The sequence below is a fragment of the Sminthopsis crassicaudata genome, chromosome 2 (genome assembly GCF_048593235.1).
Source record: "Sminthopsis crassicaudata isolate SCR6 chromosome 2, ASM4859323v1, whole genome shotgun sequence".
Lineage (NCBI taxonomy): Eukaryota > Metazoa > Chordata > Mammalia > Dasyuromorphia > Dasyuridae > Sminthopsis > Sminthopsis crassicaudata.
In genome coordinates, this window is record NC_133618.1 from 503,341,718 (window position 1) to 503,365,676 (window position 23,959).

Below are 23,959 nucleotides of genomic sequence, written 5' to 3' on the forward strand. Positions count from 1 at the left end.
GGCTATTCTTCAATAGGACTCTCCCTTCTCCTTGCCTTTACACAAACTGTACATGCCAAGAATTGTTTCCACTGCACTTCTTTCTCATAGCTCAAGAAAGACTATCCTATTCTGCCTGGTTGCTAGGGCCCTTTGCTCAAATTAATTTTGTATATACTATATTTTAATTTTTGTGTTTCTGTTCTTTTTACACAAATAGAATAAAAGTTCCCTGAAGACAGAGGCTATTTCTTGTCTCTGTATTCTTAGGAACTTCATAAATGTTCTTTGAATTCCCTTAAATACCATCTGGGGAAAAAAGGTATTTTCTGTTTCCTATTAATACGAAATGATCCATAAATCAGAGTAGATGGTCCTTTGCTTAGGAATGGTTAAAACTACACCATATATGTAATAATTTCAGAGATGATTTTCATGGGTGGCTTCCATTTTAAAACTCCATCATGTAGTGGAAGAAAGTCAAATGGCTAGGTTTGCATTCCTTTTTTCCACTTGTTACATCCATGGCTCTGTACAAGTCATTTACCAGTCACTTAATTTTTTTCCTCATTTGGTAAAATGAGAGGATTGAAGGAAATCATTTAGAACACTCTTAGTTTGCTTTTAAAAGTTATTTCTAAATACTTCAATATTTAAATGGATCTATAATCACAACTTTGTGAGTACTTGTGCTAACAATAAAGATCATGATCCATTCATTCATGCCTTCCCATCTTATCTAAAACTTATCAACAGTCTGATATATCATACAGAATCCACCCAAAATATATAATGATTTTTCTCTAGGTCTTTTAACATTAAATTAGCAAGTAAGAACCAGTGTAGTGTTGAATCCTCTTTGATATTACCAAATAAATAGGCCATTTTCTGACTATTCACTGTCATCTTCATAACCAACAAATACATTATCATTGCCTTGTGGGGCATTATACCTAGTAACAAGATTATGTGATGATCAACTAACAGATTTAGCTCTATTCATGTGGCCATCCAAGACAATTTCAATAGATCTGGGATGGAAAATGCCAATCACATCCAGAGAACCATGAAGAATGAATATGGATCAAAGCATAGTATTTTCACCTTTTTGTTTTTTTCTTTCTCGTGTTTTTCCCTCCTCTCTGTAGTCTGATTTTTCTTGCACATGGCAAATATGTAAATATGTTTAAAGGATAGCACATATTTAACCAGAAGCAACAATGATTTCTTGAAAAGTATAATGTTCCAAGATTTGTAGTTACACAGTATCACCACAAGAATATTGGTGTAAAATACAGAGGTTTCTTTTTAAGGAGTAGCTTAGAATCATTGAAAAACACTGCACAATTTCCAAAATGAATTCCAATCTACTTTTTTTTCCTTTTAATTATGGGCCTATTTCATTGTCAATCTGCATTGACTTTTCAAGATATGCAATATATGCGTATATACCCAAATACATATATATATATATATATATATATAATATATATATATATACACACACATACATATACTCCCATATAAGTTTCTTAAGTTCAACTATATCTGTTCAAAAAAAAAAAAAAAACTAGATGAAAATGTTTTATACCTACAGTAGCTTCATATTCTACATTTCTTGGGCTTCACTTATAATCAGCTGGTATTGAGTTACTATCTTTGCTGGTTGCCCAGACTCAATGGATTGTAATTTGAGTCTTGAAGGGAAGTTAAAAGGTTTAGAAGTGATTGAGGAGGTGGGGGCATTGCATATAAATTATTTTTTTCTTGTTCAGCTGAAAAGGCTAGGAGAGAGATAGGATTATAGTAGTGATGCTGGTAGGATCAAGTTAGAGATGGATTTTTGTTTTTAGAACGAGGGAGCTATGGGCATGTTTATAGGCAGTAGTCGTCAAAAGGAAATTTGTTAATTATTGACTAAGCATTCCAGAAGGCACAGCGGAAAGGTAAGCAGCTCTAAAGCAGGAATGAATCAAGGATGGTGAATGGGGCAGATAAGAATTTAGAACCACCAAGATAAAAGTAAGCATTAAGGAGATGGGAATGTTTACTATTGAATAAATTCCAGGTAGATTATTAGCGATTGGAGGGAATTTTGTTGAGGGAAGTATAAGGTTATATTATTTGAAGTCCTTTCTGGAGATTCAGCTTGATAGTGATGTCTGCCTGTCCTAAGGACCATGAAAGCTGTACCTCCTAAATAAGATGCATTGTTGGTTGCTCCAGAGAAGGCTCTAGAGGGCAGAAAATAGAACCCAGTAGTCTGGCATACTTGGTTCTGAGACAAGGCTCCCAGTGGGAAGACAGCAAGAGAGCTGGAGATCCTTATCACTTGGTCTCATGGTGGAGATAGAGACCTAGTGCAGGATTAGTCAAAAGCTCATCTATTAGAGACTAACATCTAAGAGTGGAATTCAAGGCAAGGTTTCCAGTGGGAAGAGGATAAAGAGTAAGACTAGAAGCAGCATGGTGTAGTATTAGCTAGGAAGCTTTATTCTCTTGACTTTTCCTAGACTAAATACTTTTAGGTATTAGTGGATTTACACTTAATAGATCTCATTATGAACCTTTGAACTATTCTAAAATATTGCATAAATAGCACAATATCACTTATAAGAACATCTGGAGGACTCATCATTTTAAAGAAATTCTTTCATATTTGAATTCTGCTCTGGAAAACCAGAAGCAAACACTTTTGATAAGCATATCTGTACTGTTTATGTAACTGCTACTGATAACTTCAAGATCATCAAATCAAATCAAATCAAGTATTTATTAAGCACCTACTACTATGAGACAAGGTGGTACAGGCAACACAACCGAAATTAAAGAGTACCTGCCTAGAAACTGTCAGATCTGTGGAGAAGGGAGAATTTATGGCCAAAGAATCAGAAATGAAAAGCGAAATGGATACTTTTGATTACATTAAATGAAAAGATTTTACACAAAGTAAATACAGCCAAGATTAGAAGGAAAGCAGAGAGCTGATAAAAAAAAATTTATAGCCAGTGTTTCTGATAAAGGCCTCATTTTAAAATAATTAAGTCAAATTTTTAAGAATACAGATCATGGGGGCAGCTAGATGGTGCAGTGGATAGAGCACCAGCCTTGAATTCAGGAGGACCCGAGTTCAAATCTGGTCTCAGACACTTAACACTTCCTAGCTGTGTGAGCCTGGACAAGTCACTTAACCCCAGCCTCAGGGGAAAAAAAAAAAAAAAAAAAAAAGAATACAGATCATCCCTCAATTGGTAAATAGTCAAAGGATACAATTTTCAGATGAAGAAATTTAATTTTAGTCATATGAAAAAATGCTCTAAATCACTATTGATGAAATGCAAATTAAGACAATTAGGTGCAATGGTATACCTCTCAGATTGGTTAAGATGACAGGAAAATGTTGGAGAGGATATGGCAAAAATGGAACACAAATACATTGTTGGAGTAGTGAAATGATCCAACTATTCTGTATAATTATTTGGAACTCTGACCAAAGGGCTATAAAACTACACACCTTTTGATCCAGCAGTCACACTACTGGGTCTGTATCTGAAAGAGATAATAAAAAAGGGAAAAGGACCCATGTGGGCATAAATGTTTGTAGTGGCCAAGAATTGGAAATTGAGTGGATACCCATCAGTTGGGGAATGGCTGAACAAGTTATGGTAATGTTATGGAATATTATTTTTCTATAAGAAATGATAAGCAGGCCAATTTCAGAAAAGTCTGGAAAGACTTAGATGAACTGATGCTGAGTGAAATGAGCAGAATCAGTAGTACACTGTACCTAGTAACAAGATTACGTGATGATCAACAGATTTAGCTCTATTCATGTGGCCATCCAAGACAATTTCAATAGATCTAGGATGGAAAATGCCAATCATATCCAGAGAACCATGAAGAATGAATATGGATCAAAGCATAGTATTTTCACCTTTTTGTTTTTTTCTCGTGTTTTTCCCTCCTCTCTGTAGTCTGATTTTTCTTGCACATGACAAATATGTAAATATATTTAAAGGATAGCACATATTTAATCTGTATTAGATGGCTTGCTGTTTTGGAAAGTGGGAAGGAGAAGGGAGAAAGTTTTATAAAAATGAATGTGAAACACTATCTTTAGATGTATTTGGAAAAATTAAAAAAAAAAAAAAAAGTCCCTGCCCAGGAGGAGCTTACATTCTATTAGGGGAAACGATATGTATATGTTAGTTTAATGTGGTCTCATTCCAAGTTTTCTTCAAGTGTGTTTTCATACTACTGAGTCAATACCACTGAAAATCTCCCACTCTCCTCCTTAAAATTATGTAAAATAAATTCACATCCTAAATTGCTGTTTCTCTCAGTTACCATGCCTCTCCTTGGCAAGGAAATGGAGTATTTACTAACCATGGTGGTTTTCTGTGCTTTTAGCCTCATAGTTGTGGCAGTTCATTGATACTGGTTAAACTCACGTGGAAAATGGTCAGAGTTCATCTTAATGTCTTTTCCTTTATCCAGTTTCCATTTTTACCAGTCAATAGATTTGTTTTGAATAGGCCAAGTTGAAAATGTTGTAATGGCACATAGTATTTTCTTCTCATCTTTATCCTTTCTTCTAATTTGGTCCACTTCGATCTTTACTGGATAACAAGGGTCTGACCACAAGAAAAAGCTGATTGGGAATTGACTTTTATATTAGTAACCAATCATTTCCTGTCTTTTAAGGATAACATCTAGGGTGTGGTTCTATAATTTTATTAGTTTGGGAATCTTCCAGATGAAGAAATTTTCTCCACCAATAAAAATTAGCATCTTCCTTTTAAGTTAGTCCTAGATATCTGCCTATAGTACCAGGTGATTAAGTGATTTGCCCAGTCACAGTCAGTATGGTAAAATAACACTTAAAACCATGTCTTCCTGGCTTTGAGGTCAGCTCTCTTTTAATTATGCTGCTGACTCTCACTTATTAAAGCTACCAAATTACATTTTTGTGATGTTTAGTGTTCACCATGTCTAGTATTTCCAATTCTCTTTGTAAACCATTTATGATAAGCAGGCTTGAGGTTACCGTATAGCCTTTGGACTCACACTTCCTAATATGGAACTACCATTTCCAATATTCCTTTTTGAATTCAAATTGTTATAAGGACTTGGGGAATATTACTGAATTCGTTATAATTTCTCTCTACCATCCAGTGCACAAAACAATATAAAAGTTGCAATGACTTTTATGATGGTCCTTTTTTGTATATTTATCATGAGCACAAGGCAAGATAATTTTGTGTCCCATGAAGTATTTATTGACTTTGAGCATTCAATGAAACCAAATCCTCAAAAATCTAACTCCAAAGTCTCACAGTGGAATGGAGCTGATGGTATCCTGAGTTCTCAAACGCTGTACCACTAGGGACAAATGCTTTGAATATGGTACTAGCAACACTGAGTCCATTTTGTCCAGTCTAGCTAAAAACAAGCCTTCCCACAAGTTGCCTGGTTACTAATTAGTTGATTGACTAGGACAACCCATGAAACAAATTAAAATACAAAATGGTCTTCTGCCCTAGGGAAAAGTATCTTCTACTGTATCTGTTGTAAAATGGTGGAAAGGAGCTAAAAAGCCTAAATGATCCAATAATTTTACACAGTATTAAGAGTAATTTGTTTTTATACCTCTAAGTTGGTGTAGTTCCTATTTAGTACATGCAAAGAAATTTAACTTCTCTAAGTATACTTTTTCTTTGTTCTTCTCTACAAACAGGATGGTAATGAAGTAGAAAAGAAAGAACAAGAGGTTTGGAGCCAAGAGACCTGGATTCAAATGCTGCCTCCATTATGTGACTTTGAGCAAGTTATTTAACCTTTCTCGGCTTCAATTTTATCCTCTGAAAATTAAAGTTTTTGATCCTTAAACTCCCTTCTAGTTCTAGCGAACTGTATTTGTGCTTGATAAGTCAAAAGTAATGAAAAAATATTATCAAAAATACAAAAATGATACTTGAAGAGACTGTGCATAAATGTCAAGGCAAAGAGAACCTAAACATAAAAACTCACCAGCTACCATCCAACAAAATAATTCACTGCTTGCCACGTCCAACCAAAGTGATTTAAAATCATTTTGCTGCATAGAAAGGCAAACGAAGATTCTAATTCACTTAGCTAATACAGTGCTATTTTGCTAGATGTATTTGCTTTTGTATAAAAATTTTGTTCATTAGGATTATGCACAAGCTGCTCATTTTCATCTCTCCTACTAGTAGTAACATAATCAGGTGAACCGGGAGCAGTTAGAACAGATCTAAGATTTACAACATGGTACCTACAACAGTCTACTTGAATAAGTATAGATACCATTTATCCTATAGGCCAAATGTCCTCGTTATACTTTTATTTTTCATTTTTTGGATCCTTTTTGTTTAATATCACTCTTTTCCTAATGTTCTCCCATTAATCCTCATGGAACCCTCCCCTTATATCTTTATTATTTTTGTGATATTTATTTCATTAGTCTCTAGGAAGGAGTTATTAACAGGAAAACAAAGGAACCATAAATCAGTTTGAGCTTGGGTCCCAGACTTAACTGAAAACACCTATTTGTAGACCAATTTAGCATATGATAATAAATCCTAAATCTGAGGGTAAAGTTCTTTGACGATCTACATGTGAACATAATAGACTGAGGAGGATTCAAAGATATTCAAAACAAAGACGAACTATTTCATCTGAAATCTTTCGTATTACCTCTTTTCATCCTTTCTTAGTCAAGTTTACTGGCAGAAAAAAGCCCAAATTGAAAGCACTAACTCACATTTAGAAAAAAACAATTTATATTCATAAAAGGGCAATTTCCTGACAAAGATGTGTAATAAAAGCTGACACCTAATCTTTTGAAACCCACATAATGGTTATAATTAGTGAAATCTAACAATGAAATGATGATCTAATGAAATCCCCAAATCTAACTTACTACCACTCTTCGTTTGATCCACAAAGAAGACATATTCTGAATGTGTAGGCCCCATAAGATCAAAAAAGGTGCTACTTTTAAGAGATATTTTCATTCTGCCACTTATATGTTCGGAAACCAATGTTAAGGATGCATGGTTGTCTAGAGGAAACTTACTGTCAACTTTTGGAAAAATTTAAAAGTGGCTTAAGAATTAAATGGCCCATGAGATGACTGCAAACATTCTATACAGGAATATCTTTCAAAAAGCCCAAATACAGAATTCATTCTTTTTGCTTAAAGTACAGGAAATAGAAAAAATTTCAAATGTAACAAATTTGAAAAATTCCTCTCTTTTCTAAATTCTCTCAATACCCCCTCTCTTTTTAGACATACTTCTGTGAAAAAAAAACACTTAAAACAATTGTTCCGTGTGTGTGTGTGTGTGTGTGTGTAAACCTGTGGCGAAAATCAGATAGCTTTCTTAAAAGAATCATCCCCTGTACCATGCCTTTCCCCCCACAAAGGTGCCTCTTTACACTTCTGATAAAAATAACATAGATTTTTTTTTTCCTCACATAACTTTGATAAATAGGCCTTTCTTTAGAATAAACTTCTATTGCAGAAAGAGAGGAAAATGAAATTAGGAGGGGGCAAAAAGTTATCAACCCACTTAAAGGAAATCCATTTAAATCTTTGCTATTGCTTTGCTATTATTTGTAGTACCAATTACCAAAATATAGCAATATACTTTTATCAAAGTTACACAGTTTCTAAAAAATGTGAGAAATCTGCCAGTTCTTCCAAACCCTAATCACCTTATAAACTATTCCAATTAGAAGTATTCTGTTTCTTTTTATTTCCTTGTGGTTTTTAATGATGTTTTGAGATCATCCACTTCAACTATTCAGTATTTGTTCAAAGCATTACTTTCAATCTATAATATCTCACTACTTCTAGGATAGTTGTACAATATTGCCAAGAAAGAGAATTTGGAGTGGAGAACTAAGAATTCAGTAAAAATAGATAGATGAACCTTTGTAGAAATTAACCATCTTGTGCAAAAAACCCTTGTTTTAAAATGTACAAGGATAAGCAGAATTCTATCTAAAACAAATGCTTTCACCAAAGCTTCCCCATGAGGCCAGTCAGCTTTTAAAATAGAACTACAGACATCTGACCCACTATCACCAACTCAGCTTTTTTCCAAACAACTTATGTTGTGAAAGAAAACAGGCTTACAATAGCACTAGAGTGACCCCCCCCCCACTTTTAAAGATGACTTTGCTCTGCTGAAAAATGAACATACATTTTGAGCCAGGGAGAAAGAAAAGGCAAAATAGCAACTAGATTAAATCTTAAAAAGATTTTGTTGTTTGCTATACAAATGTACATCTCTACATTTACAAAATTTGTCCAAGTCTGGCTTCCTTTTCTAAAAAGGAAGAATAACAGAACTACATTTCATTTATCTGGCTCTAAAGACACTATCATTGATGCACAAAGGTCCTCTGAAATTCAAGACAGAAAAACACACTCATTTGTAAAGATTACCAATAGAAAATAAGTTTAAATAAGAGTATACAATCTTCCAAGTTCTAGGGGAAATTAATGGCCCCAAATTTAAAAATAAATTTAACATCTCTATTCTTATTAACTGAGCACCCAAAGCTGCATTTCTTACAATAAATATTCCTTTTGGTAAATGTTGCCTATCGTTGAGTCTCAAGACCTTAGCTATGAAAGTTTTCTTCTTTTTGAATGACTGTCTTGGTTTTCTTTTCTCCTCCTGTCCAAGCAATAGTCCCTGTCTAAGTGACAGTCTTTATTAGACTCATGTTTTTCTTCTTGTCCTTCTCCAGATGACGTCACTTCTCTTCCGTAGCCAGATCCTTCTTCTTCACTGGTTTTTCTTTTGTTTATGTGCATGGAGATACTTGCAGAGGGAGCTTCAAGTTGTGCAGTCAGGTTGCAATTGTTGGAGGATGTTACTTTTGGAAAAAGGTGTTGTATGATATTACTGGAGTCCTGGGGAGTTAAAGGAAGGTTAGGTTCATATGTAGGTACTGTCACTCTTGGATGCTGGATACTGGATGGTTGTGTATCACCTGAGAATTTCTCTGTGGCGTCACGCTCATTTCTCTTTGCTAGTCTTGGGTCCCGAACAACAGGTACTTCAGCAGCTTTTGCCACAACCACAGCTTCCCTGCAGTTAATGGGTTGAACTTCAGCAGGTAACAAGGAAGTGCTGTTGCGCCGTGGAGAAGCCACAGAAATGGTCTTAGAAATACCACTGTCAAGTTTGTTCATCATGTCTTTGGGCTTGTTGCTGGGTGGTAATGGTAAGCTGTTCTGGGATCTAGTGGTTTCTGGCACTGCAGTGGGAGGGTGCGATAGGCTTCGTTGTGGCATAGATTTGAGTTTCAAAATTTTCATCGCATCATACTTATAATTCTTGTCACAGGTCCTAATAATGGCACCTCTTTTCTGAGCATCTTGAATCAGATGGTTCCAATGTTGGTTTTCCTTGAAACAAAAGAACAACAATGATCATAAAATAAAACTATCCAAACATGGTCTATGTGTATGATTACATCTTCCATTTCTTAAGATATTTAAATATATTTCTAAAATAGTTTTATTTAGGCAAGGATGAAAGAAAATATTGTAAAGCAACTCTTGAATTATCACTCATGTCTCTCTTGATCCATTGATGCATACCATAAAGTCACAACATAACAAGAAATCTACAAGTCATTGTGAGTTGGACAATATTAGATTTCAAACTGTTTACAAAGCAATAAATGTCAAAATCATTTAATAACACTTTAAAAAAAACCCAGAAAAACTGATCAATTAAACAAGATCCAGAAGCAATCAAATACAGTAGCAAAGTGAAAGACCCAAGGAAATCAAATACTAGGATAATAATTACCTTTTGACAAAAATTACTAGGAAATCATTAGACAAATGGGCAAGATATGAATAAATAATACTCAAAAAGAAAAAAGACAAACTATCAATGACTAAATGAAAAAAATCTTCAAATTACTTGTAAAAGAAATGCAAATTAAAACAACTGAGATTTTTACTCCATAGCAATTACATTAGCAAAAAAAAAAAAAAAAAAAAGAGAGAGAGAGAAAAATGGCAATGGATAGATGGGTAGTGGGAAGACAGGCACACTAATGCATTAATAGTGGGGCTGTGCACTGGATAAATTATCCTGAAAAGTTAATTTGGAATTCTGCTTTCAAAGTCAGCAAACTGCCTATTTTTTGACCTATCAATACCATAACTAGGTCCATATCTCAAAGAGGTCAAAGATAGCAACCATGTGTACAAAAATATTTATACCAGCACTTTTTTGCTTTAGCAAAAAATTAGAAATAAACTAGAAGCCAAGTCAATATAAGAATAACAATGCTATCTAAATTAATTTACTTATTTAATGGCCATACCAAATCACCAAAGGATAGTTTGTAGAGATGGGGCAAATCACAGCAAAATTCATCTGAAGGAAAAAGTTAGTATAGTCAATGGAGATTAATAATTTTTTTAAAAGAGTGAAAAAGATATTAAATAGTAGAACAGATTAGGTTTAGAACATAAAGAAATAAGAAATATTAGCCAAAAGTTTTGAGAAACCCAAAGATTCCACACAATAACAAATCAAAAACTGGGAAAATTAGAAAGCAGTCTTGTGGAAATGTCACACTATATATGCCAAGATAAACTCCAAATGGATATGTGACATAAGACATAAAAGATCATAAATAAAAGGAAAATATACCTTTCAGGGGGCAGCTAGGTGGCGCAGTGGATAGAGCACCAGCCCTGAATTCAGGAGGACCCGAGTTCAAATCTGGTCTCAGACACTTAACACTTCCTAGCTGTGTGACCCTGGGCAAGTCACTTAACCCCAGCCTGGGGGGGGGGGGGGAGAATATATATATATATATATATATATATATATATATATATATATATATATATATAGTGATATAGAAAACAGTTCATGGCCAAGTGAGGTACACATAAGAGAAGACAGAAGATAAAATGCACATTTTTATTTCTGCACAAAATAAACCCAATACGGGTAAAATTAATGGTGAAAGCATTTTTGCAACAAGTGTTTCTGATAAAAGTTAAATTCCAAAACACAGAAGGAACTAATTGAAATTTCTAAGATTGTTATTCTCCAAAGGATATCCACTATAACAGCTTCCAAAGGAAGAAATGCAAGCAATTAATAATCATATGAAAAAAATTCTCTAAGTCACTAAATTCACTATAAATTCTAGCCACTTTTAGGCCAATTCCAATAGACTTGATATGGAGAGAGCCATCTGCACCTGGAGAGGGGACTATGGGGATTGAATATGGATCACAACATAGTATTTTCACCTTTTTTGTTGTTGCTTGTTTTCTTTTTCCTCTTATTTTTTCCCTTTTTGATCTGATCTTTCTTGTGCATAAATGTGGAAATATGTTTAGAAGAACTGCATATGTTTAACCTATATTGGATTACTTGCTGTCTAGGAGGGGGAGGAGGGAAGGGAGGGAGAAAAATTTGAACACAATGTTTTGCAAGGGTGAATGTTGAAAACTATCTTTTGCATGTATTTTGAAAATAAAAAACATATTAAAAATTCTAATCACTAATAATTTTTAAAATGTGAATTAAGCAGTTGAGGTTACACCTTACCCTCCTTAGGCTAACAAAACCTAATTCCAACAATTTTTGAAGATTTGAAGGGAGAATAGATACATCTGATGAACTGTTGATTAAGCTGTGAATTCCAGTCATACTGGAAAACAAAACTACCTAAGAGTTATCAACTAGGCATACTCTATGACCCAGTGATAGTAATACTCTATCTAAATTTCAAAGAGATCAAAGAGAAAGGAACAGAATCTATAGGTACAGAATTATTTAGAGCAGCTATTTTTGTAGTGGCAAAGAACAAAATCCAAAGAGCATGCCCATAAAATGGGAAATGTCTGAACAAATTATAATATGCAAATATAAAGGAATACTTATTATGAATAAAAAATTATGGAAGGAATGGTTTCAGAGAAACTGAAAAGCTTCTATAAACTAATGCAGAGTGGAGTGAGCAGAATAGGAGAACGATTTTAACAATAGTAACATTAAAAAAACTAACTGAAAGACTTAGGAAATATAATCAATGTAATATTGATTATGTTAATCATTACCCATTAATTACATGGGTAATATATTGCCCACCCCTTAAGAGATAGTAGATTTAAGTCACATAATAAGATAGACATTTAGACATGGCCAATGTGGGAATTTGTTTTGCTTGAGGACAAAGTGTTAGGGACTATGGTCAGGAAGACCTTAGTTCAAATATGGCTTTAGACGCTCACAAGCTGTGTGACTCTGGGCAAGTCACTTAACCCCCATTTGACTCTGTTTCTTCATCTTTTGGATAATAAAGCACCTACTTCCCAAAACTGTTGTGAAGATCAAATGAGATAATAATTGTAAACCGATTATTAACATTGATTGACACAGTAAACACTATATAAATGTTAGCTATATAACACTATGTAAATATTATCTGTTATGAGAGTATTATTTTTTCACATGAAAGAAAGGAAGAGATAGGAAAAAGAGAAAACAAAAGTCTACTGATTGAAAAAATAAAGAGATTCCACCAAATGAGGAATGGTTTAATAAATCTTTGAATATGAATGCTATGTATTGTAATACAATTAATTTTTACCAGAATGTAATAATATGCAATGACTACAATAATGTAAATAAAAAACTTTGAAAGTTTAAGAATTCTGATGAAGTTGATTGATCATGATTTGGCTGAGAGGTGATGTTTTAGAGAACTTAATGTGTTCCCAATTCAGAAAAAAAAATTTCTTTTCCCAGTATTCTCACTTCTTGACTTGGCTACAAAGTCTAAAAAGTTAGGTCATTAAGAAACATTAGAGACAAGGAGGAGAAAAGGAGGTAGAGAAAAGAGATTTCATAAAAGAAGAGAGAAAGGAGTCTCTTAATTGTGAATCCTATCTTTCTACAATTTTTAAATTAAAGAATTAATATAATAGTACTTGGATGCCCTCTAGTGGAAATAAAAACCTTAGAACCCAAGATTTTACTATTTCTACAAATTCACTTAGATTCTTATAAGAAAATGAGAGGATTTGATTATCTGAAGGCAACTACTTGCCATTATATTTAGAAAATAAAACAACCATCAAAAGAAAGTTTGCCACTGTCACCTCAAACTAAGAAAAAAATATCACCAGCAGAGTGAGGCTATATAATAATATAATAATGAAGTAGGGAAGAAAAGAAACACACACACAACCTTCTCCTTCTTCCCCCATACCTCTTCTTCCCTATCTTAGACTGAGCTGGAAATATCAATAGTAAAAATAGAACATGTGTATTGGGACAGGTGGAAAAAAGAAAAAGATGGATAGCTTTGTAGAAAGTTCACAGGAGCTGGAAGGAATTTCAAAGGAGAGAAGCATCCTTTGGGTTATACAACTAAAATATGGGGTTCCACTTCTTGTTTCAAGAACAAATGAAATGACAGTTTGTTAAAATTAACAAGGAAAAAAAATCTGTAATACTTTTTATTCTGTGCAGACCCTCAAGATACAAAAGAATTCTGGCAGAGTTGCAAGAAAGAAAAAAATATAAGTAATGTACCTACCATCAATGTCCTCAAATGTCCCAAGGATAAAACAGACTATACTTGGCTCGAGTAATGGTTTACATTCAATCTTTGCAAACTTGCCAGAAACCTAATAAATAACACAAAAATTAGAATGTTCTTTCTAAAGAAGCAAACTTTTATTAAACAAAGACACAGAAATACACATTAACATTTTTTTGATGCTCTTTTTGCTATAAAGATCAAACTGCATTTTGGCTTGCTGTCATAAAAGAGATATCTAGAAAAACTTGATTCTACTTTTTACTGTTGCTTTTCAACTTAATTCTGATTGTAATTCACCTAACACTTAAATCTAAGTCAATCAGAAGACCAGAGACTATATTTTCACCAAAGAATACTGAGTCTTAGCCACAGTGTCTGTGTGTATATATATACAGACACACACACACACAAAATTCATACACTTTTAAATCCAATATATTTAAAATCTTTTCTCTAATGATAATTTGGGAGCTGCTTAGATAACATACAAATATTCTAGAAAAGAGTATTCTATTATCAGTTTTTATTAATCCTAAAAAAGGAAGCAATGGAAATCTGTTTCCCACCACCACCTTAGATCAAAGTGTCTTCATGATGATTGAAAACTACCATCTAGTTATGTTAGAAAGCACTACCACATCAAATCCTTAAGTCATTTTAATAGCTGGACTAACAATAAATATACACATATCACATTTGACTAGATGTGGCAATTAGAAATGAGGAGAAAAGAACTTGCATGTTAAAAAACAACCATATTAACTCAAATGTAACAATTCTACTGCAAATACTTAATCTATTTTAGTTTATATTAAATTTACTTAATAAAGCACAAAGAGCAGATCCATAATGAAAAATGTGTCAATATAAAAGGTAATATAATAAGCAGTATAATATGATGTATATTATATATACATATATGTTATATATATGATATACATATAATATACACAGATACTATATAGGAAGTTTTCATTTCTCATGACAAGCTTCAGAATGATATAAAAGCAAACAAATTATTTTTAGTACTTGCAAGTTTTTCTTTTAAACACATTGATAGATAAACTTTTAATATGATAGTCTAATACTCAGAAATAAGATTGACCTTCAAAACATATTAAAAAAAAAAATAAAAGGGAGACATACCCAATTGAGCCTTGTGAAGCATTTGCTCGCACACATGTAACAATAATACAATCCTTCTGACGGCCTTGGAATGCATCCACCGTGTCAACTTCTCCTGGTCTATTTAAGAAGGAAAAAAAATCTCATCATGGAGAAGCATGTATACAAGGGAAAGGCACTGAACTAGGAAGTTAGAAGTTTAGGGTTCTAGTCCTAGCTCTGTATGAATTATTTAATCTCTCTGAAACAACTCTCTTATTTGTAAGATAGGAACAATAGGATCTGCTCTACCTACCCTTGAGGCATGCTGTTAAGCAAGCACAAATGAAATAATATATGTATTTTGGTTTTTGTTTGGACTTTTGACTTTCTTGGTGTAGAAGTTGGGCAGTATGGCCTGTTCATTTGTCATGTTCATTGCTTTACATATTGGTTGCTTTTACACTAAAAGGCAGAACTGAGTTGAGACAGAGACCATACATATGGAGCTCTCAACTTTTCAAACTGCTACTCAATGCATTACACATTGTAGTGATACAGTTATAACCCTAGAGCAAAATGCCTTACATATTATTGTAACATTTTATTTTATATATATATTTCCAGTATTTATATTGTTTGTGACATTCTATTTGTTTCCAGTATTCACTGGAAATACCTAAATAATATCAAAACAAAAAGAGAAAAGTGGACTTGAAATGTCTTGTTTTTAAGGCACAGTGGGATATGAAATATTGTTATAGAATCAAACAGCAAATCATTGTGTTTTTTATACAATAATACCATAGCTTTACTAAAAGAATACAAGGTACATCAACATTATCCAGATTAAGTATTCATTGCAATATTCCCAACTCAGAGGAAAGCAATGGTCAGAAAAATCAAAAAATTCTAAACAGACAAGAAAACAACATTTCTTAACAAAAATTAAAAAGAAAAATAAAATTGTGATCAAAGTATATTGCAAATTGATTATTTAAAAGAAAAAAAAACCATTCACCAACAGAAAGCTAATTAAATCACTATATGATTGCAGTAGGCAAAAAAATGTATCTAGAGAAAATAAGTTAAGATTATAACAAATCTTTTAGCTCAATTAAAATCATGTGCTCATGGACTGATATCAGTATTTGGCAGTTCCTATCTGTGTGAAAAGACATTTTAAAAGATTAAATACATAAAATCTCATTATAGATCAGCATTAGAACATTTTGCAAAAAAAAAAAAAAAAAAAAAAAAAAAAAAAATTTTTTTTTGATTAGGAACATTAACTTTGATCCCAAACAAAAACAAAATTAATGACGTGCTGAGCATTACATTAGTTTACTAACAAAGATTAATGTTGAATTAGCTCTTAAATTCAATTCAGAGGTAGCTTTTATTCAATTCTGCTTATATGTAAAGAAAATTTAACAAGTCCCTAAATAATAATTTAGAGCTTCAGGGGTTTAAATGGGGCAGGATTAATTTTTTCCTAGCTAACTACTACATTCCCCATAATTACTATTCTAAAACTTCTACACTATCCTTGAGTCTTTAAGTCCAATCCAACCCCCCTGAGTTTTAGCAAATGACATCACCTATGCAATATTATGCCCATCTGACAGGAAGTCCCAATTTCAAAACTCTTTCCTTTTTCACCTCAAAAATTTTTTCTGAACTTTTACCAACTTTCTTCCTCCATTCTTGTCCTCTAAAGTGTTTCCTTGTTCTCCTGACCAAAGTTAATCCTGCTCCCTATGATCCTAACTCTGTCCATATCTCACTACATATGGGACCTCTAGTCCTATCAATTATTTTTAGATACTTCCCTGTGCTTTATATATTCAGTTCTCTAAAAACAACCAAAACTACAAACAACAACAAAAAACAAAATCAAAAAACTCTAAAGGGTCTTCTACTTAACCCCCTGGTACACTACCCCTTCTTGAGATACCATACTTTTTTCTCTCTTGCCTTCCCTTTTTGTCTCTTTTGTCCATTTTTTCTCAAAAAGAATAGTACATATTTACTGGCTCCTTAAGTCCCCTTTACCTGGTTTTTTTCAAATTCTTTGTCCAATTCCCTGCTGAATCATCATCTTTTGTGCTTTGTAATGTGTGATTATACCAATGTTACGTATAGTGATGTCCTTTCTTCTGTCTTTGATCAGCTTAATTAATTCCATTACTAGTTTTATTTCTTGAATATTAACATATGAGCTATATAAAATGAGAAAAATAATATAGAAAAATTACGGATTAGTGTCAATTAAGTTTAGTTTACATAATAACTAATATAGTTTCATATTCTTGTGGCCAGTATCTCGATGAGTTTGAAATGATTACTGATAAAAGTCACAAATACTGAGCATTAGTGCTAGTAGTCTGAATTACTGAGTATTATTATGCAAAATAAAAGTCAGTCCTTTCCCTTTGAAGGTCTCCTGCTATCATCCAGGGTTGAACATGTTATATGATTCAACTGTACAAATTAAGATCTACAAATGCAAAATATCTCGAAAGCTTTCAATATTGACAGTATAAAGTCTCAAAAATTTCTCAATAACAGTATATATACAATATAATGAAAGACAATGAAAAATCAATTTGTATTGGAGAAATTAAATAGTAAACAGAAATTCAATAACCAAATCTGATTTATTTATCAATGGAAGAGTCATTGAGTCACTAGCCAATTAAAGAATAGCAACAGCAACTTCTCTGACAAAAAATTGTCTATGATGCCCAAAAAAAAAAAAAAGGGACAAAATTTTATTTGGTCAATAAAAATTAAGTAAAATGCCATTTTAAAATGCTTAATTTCTTATGTACCTCAGAATTCATTTAGAATCTGATAACTTATAACACATAGCTAGAAAAAGTAACTTTGTCCTGTGGCTCTCTTCAACAATGAGATGTTTCAAACCAGTTACCATTGTTCAGCTATGAAGATAGCCATCTACACTCAAAAGAGTGAACTGTGGGAATTGAGTGTGGTTCACAGCATTGCATTTTCACTCTTTGTTGTTGTTTACTTACATTTTATTTTGCTTCTCTTTCTCTCTTTTTTAAACTGGTTTGATTTGACTTTTGTTGTGTGGCAAGATAAGTATATTAAATTTCTACCTGTTTAACATATATTAAACTACTTGCCATCTAAGGGAGAGAGTGTATATGTGTGTGTATGAGAAAAGTGGAACACAAGGTTTTGCAATGGCTAATGTTGAAGAATTGTCTACACATATGTTTTGAAAAATAAAAAGCTTAAATTAAAAAAAAATAAGATTTAAAAAAAAAAAAGGTAACTAATGAAAATCTGATTCTTCAAAAAAGGTCTACTAAAAGTCATTTAACTACAAGTGACAGAACATGACTCAAAAAGATAAAATAAAATAAAACATATCTTGGTCAAAATAAAACTATTTACTCATGAGGAGTTATGTAGGTAATATGAAAGTTTTGCCTACCATTAAGATTATAGTTGCATCACTATATCTGTATTCTACATTATTAGGAATTAAAAGGCCAGGAAAGTAGGCCAGGACAAGGTATATATAATTTGAGCTCCCTGAAAATGGGAATTATTCTTGTTTTTGAATTTCTATTCCTATTACTTCATGTGGTGCATAGTAAGAAATATAGAAGATTATTAAAAAATGTTTGCTGAATTCAACTTGAGTCACAAGTGCTCTTTGAATAATGACTTCCTAATAATCAGTTAAATCAGTGGTGATTTATCTGAGTTGGAGTTGTTTATGGATTTAGGAAAGAAATATTTCTGAAAACTATCTGCTCTCCTTAAGAGCATTTAAAAAAAAAACCTTGGCAATGAAACCTTGGAACTGGAGATACGACATACATAATGATGAATATAAGGTCATAAAGAAGGAAAAAAAAGTAGAAATAATTAAACAATATTGTGAGAAAGTAGAAATGTGCATATATTGCTAATATTTCTATTACAGGCACTATCAAGGAACTATCAAGTTTTTGTTTTGTCTTCACTCATATGTGACAGCTAAATAGTACAGTGAGTAGTATTTATCAAGTACCTATTTTGTGCCAGCTGCTATGCTAATCATAGAATCCAAAGATAAAAAAGGAAACAGTTTCTGTTACAAGGTATAACCTCTACTATGGGTATATATGATGTATACAAATAACTGAATATAGGATGCATACAAAATACAATACATAGTAATTTCAAGGATAATAGAAAAGCTTCTTAATAGTAATTGGCACTTGAACTGAACCTTGAAGGCAGTTGGAAGTCATAAGATATAGAAGTAAAAGTCAATAAAGAGAGCATTATTAGCAAGGGGGATACTTGTGCAAAAGCAAAGATACTAAAGATAGATATCCTATATTCAGAAAGACAAGTAGGTTTATTTGTCTAGAACATGGTGTATAAATAGTAGCAATGTGGCTAGAATATGAAGGGCTTTAAGTGCCAAATAAGAGGAGTTTATGTTTTATCACAGAGGCAATGAAGGCCACTGAAGCCTTTTAAGCAAGGAAGGAACATTTGCAATGTTAGAAAACTAATTTTTCAGTGGAAGGATGACCTGGAAGAAGGATTTAACAGGCAAATCAATTAAGACTTAATGTAATTGTCCAGGTGAGAAATAATAAGGACCTGAATTAGAAAGGTGTGGTCTGATTCTCCAATTGATAAATGGTCAAAGAATATGAACAGACAATTCTCAGATGATGAAATTGAAACTATATCCACTCATATGAAAGAGTGTTCCAAATCACTATTGATCAGAGAAATGCAAATTAAGACAACTCTGAGATATCACTACACACCTGTCAGATTGGCTAAGATGATAGGAATAAATAATGATGAATGTTGGAGGGGATGTGGGAAAACTGGGACACTAATACATTGCTGGTGCAGCTGTGAAAGAATCCAGCCATTCTGGAGAGCAATTTGGAACTATGCCCAAAAAGTTATCAAACTGTGTACCCTTTGATCCAGCAGCGCTACTACTGGGCTTATATCCCAAAGAAATACTAAAGAGGGGAAAGGGACCTGTATGTGCCAAAATGTTTGTAGCAGCTCTTTTCGTAGTGGCTAGAAACTGGAAGATGAATGGATGTCCATCAATTGGAGAATGGTTGGGTAAATTATGGTATATGAAGGCTATGGAATATTATTGCTCTTTAAGAAATGACCAGCAGGATGAATTCAGAAAGGCTTGGAGAGACATGCATGAACCGATGCTGAGTGAAATGAGCAGAACCAGAAGATCACTGTACACTTCAATGTTGTATGAAGATGTATTCTGATGGAAGTGGATATCTTCAACATAAAGAAGATCCAACTCATTTCCAGCTGATCAATGATGGACAGAAACAACTACACCCAGAGAAGGAACACTGGGAATTGAATGTAAAATATTAGCACTACTGTCTATCTACCCAGGTTACTTATACCTTCAGAATCCAATACTTAACATGCAACAAGAAAATTGGATTTACACACATATATTGTATCTAGGTTATACTGTAACACATGTAAAATGTATGGGATTGCCTGTCATCAGGGGAGGGAGTAAAGGGAGGGAGGGGAAAATTTGGAAAAATGAATACAAGGGATAATGTTATAAAAAAATTACTCATGCATATGTACTGTCAAAAAAATTATAATTATAAAATTAATTTAAAAAAAGAAAGAAAAAAGAAGAAGAAGAAAAAAAGAAAGGGGTGGTCTGAGTGGAGAGAAGGAAATGAATGCAAGAGACAGAAGAGATTAAAATCCACACAATTTGTCAAATAGTAATATGTAGGAGAAAATAGGGAAGAAGAATGGATTTAGGAAAAAGAAAATGAGTTTTGGTTTGTTAAATTAGATACCTGTGTGACAATGAGAAGAGAGCAAGATAAATAGGTTTAGGATCCATTTGTAGAGAGATAATAGCTGAGCCCATGGAAGCTACCAAATTCCCTGAAAGTCCCAGAGTAACATTCATGGCAAGACAGAGGGACATGGATGATGATTCTGCAAAGGGAACTGACAAGGATCTGTTACATAGGTAGAAGAAAATCACAAGACAACAACAACACAAAAACCCAGGAAGGAGATATGCTTGACAATGGAAAATGCTGAGGGCAGATAGATGGTGCAGTAGATAGAGTACTAGCCCTGAAGTCAGGAGGACCTGAGTTCAAATCCGACCTCAGACACTTAGCACTTCCTAGCTATGTGACCCCTAGGCAAATCATTAACCTCAATTGCTTCAACAAAAAAAACAATGTTAAATAGTACAGAGAGGTGAAGAAGGAAAAGAAAATTTAATATACATTTTATAAGGAACAAGTGTAAAGTCCTCAAGTTTCATGAGCAAGAATGAATCTATCAAAGTTGTGCATCTAGGTTTATCTACAAAGCATCAGAGATACAAGGTCCTCTTAAAGATGAAGAAGCAACCTGAGGAAGGAATTCTGAGTAAAAGAATTTTCTACCTCTTTTTCCTGTACTTTACTTGTTGCAACACTCCTACTATTACTGGCCTTCAGGAAAATCTTCTGTTTTCAGGCTCTAACATGAGCTAAGCAAATAATTCCGATTAAAAGTGTGGTTAGAATTAAGGGAAAGAAAATGTTGAAGTGGAAGCTACATAATGTGATATTAGTTAAAATGGAGAATCTATCAACTGGGATAGTTGAAAGCCCAATGTGTCTCAGCATAGTGCATAACATTTATGGGAGGCATTTTTAATATAATAAAATCTGAGGTAAAAAAAACAAACAAACAATTCAAGGCACATCCTGAATCAGAGGATTAAGAAAAGGACTTACTCATTTTCCCGTCTCTCTGAACCATCTCCTACATCAAATACAAGGTAAGGCTGGAACGGCCAGTCTGATGTGCATCGACTCTCTTCAGTCAATCTGTGAACATTATCAATAATCATCAAAATGCCATTCTATTAGCATTTATAAAAACTGATTTTAGGGTACTAATTTTCTCCTATAAATGTGGAATATGAGATATTAAAAATCCCTCCCTCCTTATATTCCACCAGTGCTCAAAATAGCAATTTAGGTAATTCTTATAATTTATGAATTTCATAAGGGCCTAAAATTGTACAGAAATAAGAGTAAAATACTTGAAATATTCTAATCTTTCACAACATCTAAACTCACAATTAAATACCACAACACTAAGAAACTGAACTAACCTGTTTGTTTTCAAGGTTCTGTTATAAATGTAACTAGATGGGAAGAGACATATATCAGGATGCATCCTATATTGAACTGTCAGCTGCAAAACAGGTGATCTACTTATCACATTCTGTTTCACCTGTTCTTCCAGGTGTTTGTATAATCGAGCCATCATTGACTGGTCATAGCCATACTCCTGTGCTTTCTGCCAGGGAGAAAAAAAGTTAATTCATTAGAATTGGTTTATATCTTTTCACTAGTATCAAAAATATTTATTGGGAATCTAAAATAAATTTTGAATCCATTAAGTTTTAGATACCTATGGAACATGGAATGAAAGGCATAATTGTAGGCACTAAAAGATCACAAACTCTCCCAAATTTATGATAAACCAAAAAATGTAATTTTTTTTTAGTCTCAGGAAGTATAATACTGTAAGCTTGAAATTATTCATCAAAAGAATACCTGAAACATATTTAAAAATACATAAGTATCCCTAGCTAATGAGCAAATTTACAGACCTCTTCTTTATAAAACTGGTTATGTACCATTGAAATGCCAATACTCTCAATCTGAGACATATATGAATATGAAAAGAAAATCCACAATCAAAACCAAAAGAGCTTAATGACATTTGTAGACAAAATAGGAATGGCTACGTTCTGCCATTTGGGATTGATTATGTGAACCTCAACTCCCACTTGAAAGTACAAATTCTTTAATACTAATGACTAAATAAATTAACTATACTAATTTAATCTTACAACTATTACTGTTTATAAGTTACAATCACCCTTAAAGAAACTGACATGTTAGCTCATCTGGGGAAATCAAATGATTACTGATTTCAGAATATGGAATCTGAACTTTATTTTGCTCTGAAGTGAGGGACAAATAGAGCAGATTAATTTCTAACTGTATACAATCAAAATGAATGTTGCTATTTTTTAAAAAAAAATCTATCACCTTCACTTTTAAGAGGAAGGAAAGAGGCAAATTTCTTATAAGGGTGGAAAATTGCCTTGTTGGCATGCTATCAAACACAAATGTCTTAAGTTAAACAAATGGTCTCAAAAGAGTTCAATATAACCACCACCACCCCTTTTGCTTTAAATCCTTGGCACATTTCTATATAAATTTAACTACTAAAAATAAATCAGAGTTAAATAATTTTTTAAAAACCCAATATCAGTTTTTAGAAGAAAAGAAATTTGGGGTATAGAAAAAAAGCCATTAATTTCCCAGGTAAAATTAAGCATATAAAGTTGGCAGTTATTAAAGTTCATATTTTAAAATGTTAGCACAAAAGGCACATTAAAATCAACTTTTTAGCTAATTAAGATGCATTAATCAAACCAATCTTTTCAAATACTGCTTCTCTCTATGAGAAGCCAATCACTTCCATACCCACTCACCAAATTAGTGTTTTGAAATATTATCAGATTAGTTATAACCACAAATTTTATCATAGTCATTTTAAAAACTCTGTTTTATGTTAACAAACAAATGGATAAGAAAAACTTACCACAGAAATAACTGTGGGAGGGAGCTGTTTAGGATCTCCAACAAGAATAAGTTTGTTGCAGCGATGGATAAATGGAGTAAGTGTTTCAATCTCACAAGATTGCCCAGCCTTGATAACAACCAAGAGGGAAGAATTTATTTACATGTACTTTTAAAATCTAAACATTCTAACTAAAAAGAAATTTCACACTTCTGCGCCTAATATTTAGCAAAACAAATATTCTCTGGGCTGAAATCAACAAATATTTAAGTGCCTACTACGCTGAAGACAACATAAAACTATAAGAGCTACTATAGTCAAAAAGATAAACAGACAACTTTATCTACAGGTTAGAAACTTGGAGCCTATTTGGACAGAACTAAAAAGCATTCATATTCTTCCTTACCTTACCCAGGGACTACTTAACAGACACAGAGTGTGGGAATATATAAAAACTGGCATGGAGCAGAAGAAAAAGAAGTCTCTTTGTCTAGTTAGATCAGGACATTAAAACAATAATGCCCCTCTTGAAGCAGTTAGTTTAAAGACTTCATTAGTTCCATGACTA

The 23,959-nt window shown here is 33.0% G+C and overlaps 1 protein-coding gene across 1 annotated transcript in view; it reads right to left on the bottom strand.

Annotated features, from left to right (window-relative positions):
- Nucleotides 1–2,733: 2,733 nt before the first annotated feature.
- Nucleotides 2,734–23,959, bottom strand: part of SETX (senataxin) — a 76,122-nt gene continuing 54,896 nt past the window's right edge. Inside the window, exons 20-26 of the mRNA XM_074293939.1 lie at nucleotides 23,413–23,520; nucleotides 21,905–22,092; nucleotides 21,522–21,614; nucleotides 16,771–16,937; nucleotides 14,758–14,856; nucleotides 13,606–13,696; nucleotides 2,734–9,427 (exon numbers count right to left, since the gene is read on the bottom strand). Of these exons, the coding sequence (XP_074150040.1) occupies nucleotides 16,781–16,937; nucleotides 21,522–21,614; nucleotides 21,905–22,092; nucleotides 23,413–23,520 (546 nt within the window). The 3' untranslated portion in view covers nucleotides 2,734–9,427; nucleotides 13,606–13,696; nucleotides 14,758–14,856; nucleotides 16,771–16,780. The remainder of the gene's footprint in view (nucleotides 9,428–13,605; nucleotides 13,697–14,757; nucleotides 14,857–16,770; nucleotides 16,938–21,521; nucleotides 21,615–21,904; nucleotides 22,093–23,412; nucleotides 23,521–23,959) is intronic.